This window comes from Coptis chinensis, chromosome 2 (assembly GCF_015680905.1).
Source record: "Coptis chinensis isolate HL-2020 chromosome 2, ASM1568090v1, whole genome shotgun sequence".
NCBI classification, from domain to species: domain Eukaryota; kingdom Viridiplantae; phylum Streptophyta; class Magnoliopsida; order Ranunculales; family Ranunculaceae; genus Coptis; species Coptis chinensis.
In genome coordinates, this window is record NC_141457.1 from 103,725,653 (window position 1) to 103,734,876 (window position 9,224).

Here is a 9,224-nt window from a genome sequence, read left to right on the forward strand (position 1 = left end):
TCATGAATATCCCCCTTACAGTTCAAGACATCCTTTTTTTTTTTGCTAAAAGGTAATTGTGTATATAGCAAAAAGAAAAAGATACAGTTATATCAGGTGAGAGACTCTTATAGCCCCTCCAACATTACAACGATTTAAGCAATAAATCTATAGTAGGTGAAGTGTTGGTTCTCCATACTATGTAGGAAATCTGGTCTGTGAGGCCACCATTGTTGCTGCCCATTCGCTAATGTTGCTCCTCTTTTGGCACATTTATCTGCTCCGAAATTCACTTCTCTCCATGTACAGTGAGAATGATGTTTGCTTTGGTCTTGAGTCTATTCCATTCTGCTTTGCATCTCCAATGTACCTTGCTTTTCTGGAAGGCTTGAATTGCAGCTTTCGAGTCTGATTCTACCACAATTCGATCCCACCCCAACTCGATAGCCTTCTTAACACCTTCAACAATTGCAACTGTTTCAGCCACATAGTTGGTTGTAATCCCGAGACCTCCTATGAGTGTTCCTATCACCTGGCCTGTGTGAATTCTGAGAGTCACTCCCCAGCCAGCATCCTAAAGAGTGAGGAAAAGCAAAATATACTTTTATACAGCAAAATTTTATACCTGAAACTATATACCACAGGTCCACAAGTATCCCTCCTTTCAGTCTAAGACACCCAAAAAAAAGCCAAAAACTCCATCAAATGACAAACGTCTTATACCTGAAGTTATACAAAATTAAGTTAATAATTTATGTCAAAAGGAGTTGTGAAGCTAACATAGCACATAAAACACAGCTCAGCTAATGTACATTTGATAATCTCGAAAGCAATCAAACAGTACATATTATGCCATTCAACTACACAATTAGTCGGGCGGGACTTACTCACCTAAGTTGAGAACCTTCCCTTCGTACTTCTGATGATGGTTTGGGAGTTTAAGAGTAAGAGTGGGAGTGGTAACCACTAGAGGTGGTCTGTGTGACTAAGAGCGGGAAATGCCAGTATCATGAGCTTCTGATGATTTGTAAAAATTCCCAAAAATCTACAACATATAGTTCATCATGACAAAAAATTCAGAGTTATACACACTGGGATAAGGAAAATTAAAGTTAAGCTAAACAGAAGAGAAACTCGTACCACTGAATGTCTTATTAGCACCATTAATAACATTCCATAAACCAGACAGCCGCATCTGCATATTGGCCAAGAATCACACAACACAATACAACTCTCCTATTTCACGAAACATGGAGTTTTCATGTTAACTTTGATAAGAAAAAACAGTGAGAATTTATTATTTTTTCTAGAAGAGTTGTTTCAAAACCATTTGTAAAAGTTTGGAAACAAAACCATTTGAAAAAACACCGTGAGAGATTTGAAAAAGTAAAAAAAAATGAGCGGAGCCTCGGCATGGTATCAAACTCTGAAGACGATGTTGGACTAAAACATGTTTTTTTTTTTATAAAACGGTAAAATAATTCCAAATAAAAAATATGGTTTTGAAAATATGGAACACACAGTAACAACTCCAACAGCCAGTCTCTTCTCCCAGATTTGATTATTTTACATCCTGATTCGGTGTTTGTTCATTTCATTTTTCCATCTCCACGCACAGTGTCATCTTCCTTTCCTTTTGATATAGGCATTAGCTACAATAGAGATATTGGTTGAATCATAATCTGCATTTTTTGCACGTTTAAAATTGTCATTTTCATCAGAAGGAAGAAAGGTTTGGATAACAGAGAGACCAATAGTATATTTATATTGAAATGAATGGAGAAACAAAATCCTAATTCACATATTAATTCGTCTTTTCTCTTATTCTTTTGCAAAAATCAAAACAATGTAGGCATCTTCGCCTTATATTGGAGTTGGGACTATGTTTCCTATTCTTAAGATATAGCTTTTCTATTGGTATCCTGTAGGCTAACTAGCTGGGTATATACACTTCCGGGTTTACTCATAAGTTCCTCGTGGCTACCGTGTTCTACAACCTTTCCATGCTGCAATACGCATATCATATCCGCGTCACGTATTGTTGATAACCTGTGTGCGACGATGATAGTTGTTCGATCTTTCATTAGCTTATCAAGCGCCTCTTGTACTGTCTTTTCTGAGGCTGAATCCAATGCACTGGTAGCTTCATCTAAAAGAAGAATTGCCGGGTCTTTTAATATTGCCCGAGCTATTGCCACCCTCTGTTTCTGACCACCTGACAGCTGCACTCCCCGCTCACCGACTTGAGTATGGTACCCCTCTGGCATTCTACTGATGAAGCCATGCGCATTTGCTGCCTTGGCAGCCCTAATTACCTCTATTTCTGAAGCACCATCCTTCCCATACTGGATATTTTCATAAACTGAAGTAGAAAATAAAGCTGGCTCTTGTTGAACTAACCCAATCTTCAGCCTCAGAGATCTCAAGTTTAAGCATCTAATAACACGCCCATCAATCAGAATGGAACCTGAGGTAGGGTCATAAAACCTCATCATTAACGCAATCACTGAACTCTTTCCAGAGCCACTTGGCCCCACTAATGCAAGGTTACTACCGGCAGACACTCGCAGATTCAAGTCCTTGAATACAGAAACATCGGATCTCATGGGGTAGCTGAAACTCACATTCCTGAACTCTACATCACCCTCAATCTCTGTAATCCCTTCAGATGTTGAATCATTTGGATCTATTGCTGTTCTTCTTTCAAGAATACTGAAAACTGGTCGAAGTGCTTGTGATCCCTTCAGGATATCAGGTGCCAAAGCAAGTGTCTCTGCTATTGACAGAGCAGTGATCACCAACACCATGAAGGATTTCATGATATCTCCAAAGTTTGAATACTGCTTCTTAATAAGAATTGATGCATACCATAGGCCGAGTGCATAGGAGCAGAATCCAAGGAGTTGTGATGCACCATACCCAATGCCAGATATATGTCCACGTAGGAATGCCAGTTTATTTGGCTCGTTAAGTTCAGAGGTGAACTGGGATACAATGCGTGCCTCAGCCCCAAATGCAGCAACAGTACGAATGTTGGTGATTGCCTCACGGGCAACGGAAGTAGCACGGGAGTAAGCTTGAGTGTAGTCTCCACCAAATCCCTGAAGAAATAATTGCTGCAATTACAGAAAGAAGGATAGAGCATGAGAATAGGGTACTACACAGTTGTAAATGTGGGATTCCAGCAGATTTTCTCGCCCACCATTTGAGGGGGGGTCAAACGTAGGGAATGATGTCAGAATTAATTTCATAATGACCGATTATCTTAGAGGAAGTGTATATGCAAGAATGTAAAATATGTTTATGAATGAAAACTACAGATAACGATCTGCTTAACCCCACCAGCTCTGTAGCTAAAAGAGAAAGAAGCAAAACAACATGCAGACTATCCTGATCAATAGACAACCAAGTACTCCAGACCAACCTCAGTTATAGAGGCTCCAATTAGAAGCGGAAATGTGGCAATGACGACACTTGCCATGCGCCAACTGAGTGTGAAAGCAATAATAAAAGCTGTTACAGTGAGTGCTAAATTCTGCACAATAGTTGATACACGGTCAGCAAGTGTACTTCTTAGTAAGGTTGCCCCTGCTGCTAAATTTGACACCAGAGACCCAGTGTTGTTCTCGTCCAAATCAAACCAACCAATCTCATTCCGAAGGATAGCTGTTGTCAATAAGAACAGGTCCTCAGAAAGAATCAAACACAAAAAATATCCCGATCTTTTGAAATATACATATTAATAAGACGTCTTGTGCAAGTAAATAAAGGATATCTTTCCATCTAATTTCGTTTGGTTTTCAAGGTGTTCTTGCAATACATTAGAATCAGTATAAAGGTATTCACATTGAAAAATAAACTACAGAATCGAAAAATATTTATAAACTTAATTCCAATGCATTTCCATATGAAGACCAAAAAAGGATAAAGAACAAAGAGGCGCAACAAAAATCCTTATTGACAAGTCAACTGTTATGTAATGGTTGACTTGGTTGTTTTAAGTTGTTATCATACATATCTTATTTTCAAGACAACTTTAGACTTCTTAAAGATAGGTTCACTATTTGTCATATTTTTGAGACCAGTTGAACTAAGCACAGTGATTAAGTAGCAAGCGAAAGTTCTTATATGTAAGAGAATTAAAAACATCAGAAATAAAATGTAATAATCCAGGAGGGGTGAAAACCTGAAAACATGGAGAGACGAACACGAGTAGTAAGCCGCTCTCCCATCAAGGTATAGAAGTAATGCTGTAACATATAAATAGGTACTGTTGCTACAGCCACTCCAATAAATACAAGAGAGACCACCCTAATTTCATGCTTGATTCGTGAGTCATTGTAAGAGTAGAATGCATCCAGTACATACGTGATTCCAAGAGCAAATAGAGGAGCTTCCATTCCTGCCAGAACAGCACCAATTGACCCAATTAATGCAAAGGGCCACTCAGGCGAGTTCAGTTTGATCAGTTTCCAAATTGAAGGTGCTGGCATAGAACTGCACGAGTCCTTAAGTTGGTTGCCCATCTGTATCTCTTTTGTGCCAATTGAGTTAATCTTTTGCGTGTCATGAATTTGACTGTTGAATGCTTCTGAAAGCAATGAACTTCTAGAATCACTAATATTCTGGCTCGGGTCATTATTATTTGATGTTACCTGTAGACTCACTAGAGTAGCATACTCTCCCTTCTTATTGGACATCAATGCCAAATGGTTACCACTTTCAACAACCCGTCCATTCTTCAAGACGACGATTGTATCAACATCACGAATTGTGGACAATCTGTGTGCAACAATGATTGTGGTCCGGTTTGACATGATTGAAACAAGTGCCTGCTGGACAACTTGTTCAGATTCTGCATCAAGTGCACTTGTGGCCTCATCCAGAAGTAGAATCCTTGGATTTCTCAATACTGCTCTTGCAATGGCGATTCTCTGTTTCTGTCCTCCAGAAAGCTGAGTTCCCCCCTCACCAACCTTAATTCAAAAGAAAAGGAAAAAAATAGAAAAGGAGAATAAGAAGGAAGAGGAACACTTGGACTAAGAAATCACATTCTATCAATTGACAACAAACAAAATCAATAAGCATTCAGTAGATGCACACCAATACATATATTATGTCTTTAAGTTTCTGAATGAGGGCCATCCATCGCAGTAGGTATATTTTCTTCAAACGGTACATATCTAATAGCTGAATAACCTATTTCTTGAGTGACATACAAGTTACTGGTATTAAGAGGGCACTGAGTGGAACATATACCAACCTGGGTTTTATAACTGTCAGGCAGAGATTGTATGAAAGAATGTGCATTTGAGGCTTTTGCAGCTTCAATAATCTGCTCCATGCTAGCATCCTCTTTACCATATAGAATATTTCCAGCTATTGTGGTCGCAAACAATGCTGGTTCTTGGCTAACCAGACCCATCTGTTCCCTTAGCCACTTAAGTTGGAAAATCTTCAGGTCATTCCCATCCAACAATATTTTACCTAATGGATATCAATACATAAGTCATGCGTGTGTTCTTTACAGCTTAAACGGTTATGAAACTTAGCATGTCAAATACTTAAGTTGCTGTAAAAACCCAAATCTTCTTCCAAAGAGTTCATGTGTGACTTTGTTAATAGCCAAACTCATTCTGACCTAACTGAGTCCTGACATCTTCCGATATATGCATGTGGGAAAAATATTTAAATATCATACTTGGGCCATTTGAACAATTTCACATGTTTATCAGGGTTTTTTGGCCATACTTGCACTGGTTTATTGTTTCTACTTGTTAGTAGTGAATATACCTGAAGTTGGATCATAGAATCGTTCAACCATGGATATAATGGTGCTCTTTCCAGATCCACTCGGACCGACAACTGCAAATGTTTTCCCAGCACCAACAGAAAAGCTAAGAGATTCAAACACCATATTGGATCGTGAAGGATACGCGAAGGAGACCTCACTGAATTCTATTTTCCCAGTCACTTTGGGTAAAACTATTCCAGTATCAGACTGTTTAGAAGAAGCTGCAACTTTTTCAATCATGCTTATAATGCTGCCTGCAGCTGCACGACCTTTTGCCAAAGCAGCAAGGTTTGGAGCAGCTTGGCCAAGAGCACTACACAGACACAAATCAATTCAATAAAAGAAATACATTAAGGAAGGTAAACAGACTTACATATTTTAGCATAGACTTACAATCCACTGAAGATGGCATTTATGATCGTCACAAACGCTTTTGCACCAGAGGTAATGTGATGCCTGACTAGAACACCAGAGTACCAAAGAAGTAACGCCCAAGCACAGAACAACACCCCATATGTAAGGCCAACACCAACTCCTTTTACAAATCCACCCTTCTTCCCCAACTTTAAAGCATTGTTAAGTGACCTTGAGTAAGATTCAATTGCTTTTTCCTCCCCCACAAATGAGTAAACCGTACGAACATGCGAAATAACCTGGTCAATTGAAGAAGACATATGAAGTTTCTTTAAACCTTTAACACACTATAAATACTAGGCACCATGGACGAGCTGTACTTCTTTTGTAAGTTTAAAAAGTCAGAAAATAAACACACTCCTCGTAATATCACTCCAAACCTCTTCTCTGCCTAGAAGATTCTCTTGCTACATGGTCGATCAAGACTGTCGGATTGACGAAGCTCTGATTTGCAACATGGAAAAGGTATTGACACATCCCAAATACATGGTTCTTAGAGAATGTTACTGAAATCTTTCCATCTGACCATTAGAAGTGATTTTATGCTGATAATGCAATATGAGAAGAAGGAGAAATGGCTTAATGCGTGGACCCCTTGATTCTTCCGCCCAGCTCTCACAAGCATGCAAGAAATCCTATCTATGAGAACAGGAGGTTTGGAGTAGAACTCCATAAAAAATTTCCTCCTAAGCAAAAAGTCTATTCATGCTGAGTAGACTGAACTAACATGAATGACCCTATTCATCATATATCGTAGAGAAAGAATCGCACATGATTGATGATTCCAAAATCTGATCTCTTACGCATTTTTTGCATGGTCAAGAAAGAAAGCTGATTCTAATCATAATAGTATGTTGCTGTTTTTGCAAATCAGTTTACTATGTTGAAATTGGCGTTATAGACAAATGTATACGCTTCTTTTCTTCATAAGTTGATTATTAAAAGCACTAACTAGCATGAAACCTATGAATTAGAGACACAATGGTCTACCTCTTCTGCATATTTCCCAGCTGCAGCGCTTGCGTCCTCAGCCTTTTTGGACAAACCGGACATGATTATTGCATACGTACCTCCCACTATAGCTATCAATGGTACAACAGCCACTGTGAGAAGTGTGAGCTGCCAAACTAATGTAAATCCAACAGCAAAACCAGAGAAGCATTGAGCAAGGTATCGCAGAAAATGCCCCATCTGTGACGACACAAAAAGGAAATAACATATTTAGTACCCTCACTAATGATATATCAGTTACAGAGCATAACGGCAATATATGACTACCTTATCACCTATTGCATCCTGCACAAGAATTGTATCACTTGAGATGCGAAAAACTATATTTTCATCCCTTGCTTCCATGTCAAAAAAGTTAATATCTCGTTGTAGAACTGATTCAAGGTACTTTACTCGCAAACGAGCTGTCTGTCTCTCCCCAGTTTGCATCCAACATGAAACCCCTGTAAAATATTATTAGTAGAAGAATATCAGTTCTTTTAAGCTGGAGTTACATTTCAAGTTACTCAATACAACTGAAAGTAACACAAGGAAAATTTGTAATTTGGATCAATAAACGAATAAACTTACCCACCCATGCTGAAGCCAGGACAGCCAGGCCTAAGTAAACCAAGTATAAGGCATTCTGCAATCAAAGTAGGAATGCCAAAAGTTAGTCAAAGTTCCATAAAGAAATATCATGTCAATCAATAGTTCAATACCATTAAAACTCTGCACTACTTATGATTATTTCTTCAAAAGCCTGTATTTCCATGGACCACAGTAAATTTAATGTCTGCTGTATCAACATGGTATCTCAGTTCCAAATATTTTTTTCTCTATAGTTTTCTTGTCAGTTTGTGTGTATGACATCTATGATTAACGGATTTTCAAATGGTACTGTGACTACTGTCAAATATATCTTCCGCATTTTTCGCCTTTTGCGAGGGTTTTATTTCGTCAAGAGACTCAAAATTCTCAATTTTAACTGTAATCCATCTTGGAATGGTTTGATATCAAGATACATTTCCTCACATTTTTCTATAAGGATATTTCTGCTTTCTATTATTTTCCTTAGGCTCACATTGATGTTCTTCTGGGTTCTACTCCACTCTACCATGAGTGCTTGACGCGGGGGTAATGTCGTCTTTTTGCATTTCTATTCTGCGCAACTTATTGAAGAGGCGTGGAATGGTTTTTATTAAATTCTCCAGTTGTATGGCTAGAAAGGACTAAACTAAATTATATATACCTTGTTGCATGCATGCTAGAATGAAGGAAAATGTACCTTTGAAATGTCAGATGATAATCTGTGAGTATCTTTGGAGAGTGATCCCAATGAGTCAATCAAGTGGCCAAAAAACAAGAAAAACGTAGGCAAAGCTGCACCATGAACACATGCTCCTATAGTTCCAAAGAACATCAACAAACAATCTTTCTTGTCAGCAAATGCAAATAGACCAAAAAATGAAACACTAGTCTGTTCCTTCTGGTTTGTGTTTTCCACAGCACTCGTACTTATTGAGAGCTCCACTTCTTCCATTGAACCGAAAATGCTAGCTAGAAAGAGAGAAAGAGATGGAAAGAAGAAGAAGTGAAATTAAGAGGCTCTCTCATGGAGCACTCGTGGTAGTGGGTCTTATTGCTAATCATGGAAAAAGCTATCCAACCAACTATTCGTCTTCTTTTAACTGTTTTTATCAAAATGTGGTGAAGGTTTGAGAGGAGTGCATTTAAGGTGCATGTTACTTGTGTCTATCTATCCCATGCATAATATCTATACAAGTACTTTGCTAGCTACTTCTCTCATGTTTCTTTGTTTTCGTTCTACTTACTTTAAAACTCTGAATTTCGGTGTTTAATGGATGTGTGGCCACATCCACCATGTCCCTCTCATTGATCTTGGTCAGCCGATACATCACCACCACATTGATCGAATATTCTTCCTTGATGCAGTACATGGAGCGATGCATGCAGTAAGCCAGTAATCAAATCCAATTGTTATATTAGTGAAGACGTTTTCCAGGAGACAGTATGGTTAAGGAAA

The 9,224-nt window shown here is 38.5% G+C and overlaps 1 protein-coding gene across 4 annotated transcripts; it reads right to left on the reverse strand.

The window, feature by feature from the left end:
- Nucleotides 1–1,712: 1,712 nt before the first annotated feature.
- LOC147519926 (ABC transporter B family member 13-like) lies at nt 1,713–9,224 on the reverse strand. 4 transcript variants are annotated; one of them, XM_086591442.1, is made up of 10 exons: nt 8,466–9,224; nt 7,769–7,823; nt 7,466–7,641; nt 7,178–7,378; nt 6,167–6,426; nt 5,773–6,086; nt 5,243–5,466; nt 4,166–4,955; nt 3,404–3,645; nt 1,713–3,080 (listed from the first exon to the last, which is right to left on the reverse strand). In XM_086591442.1, the coding sequence occupies exons 1-10, from the start codon at nt 8,718–8,720 to the stop codon at nt 1,875–1,877; spliced, it is 3,723 nt and encodes a 1,240-aa protein (XP_086447568.1). In that variant the 5' UTR covers nt 8,721–9,224; the 3' UTR covers nt 1,713–1,874. The 4 variants fall into 4 exon arrangements, with proteins under 4 accessions (XP_086447568.1, XP_086447567.1, XP_086447569.1 ...); XM_086591441.1 differs by having other exon boundaries at nt 1,713–3,095; XM_086591443.1 differs by lacking the exon at nt 8,466–9,224 and adding an exon at nt 7,900–8,278 and having other exon boundaries at nt 1,713–3,095.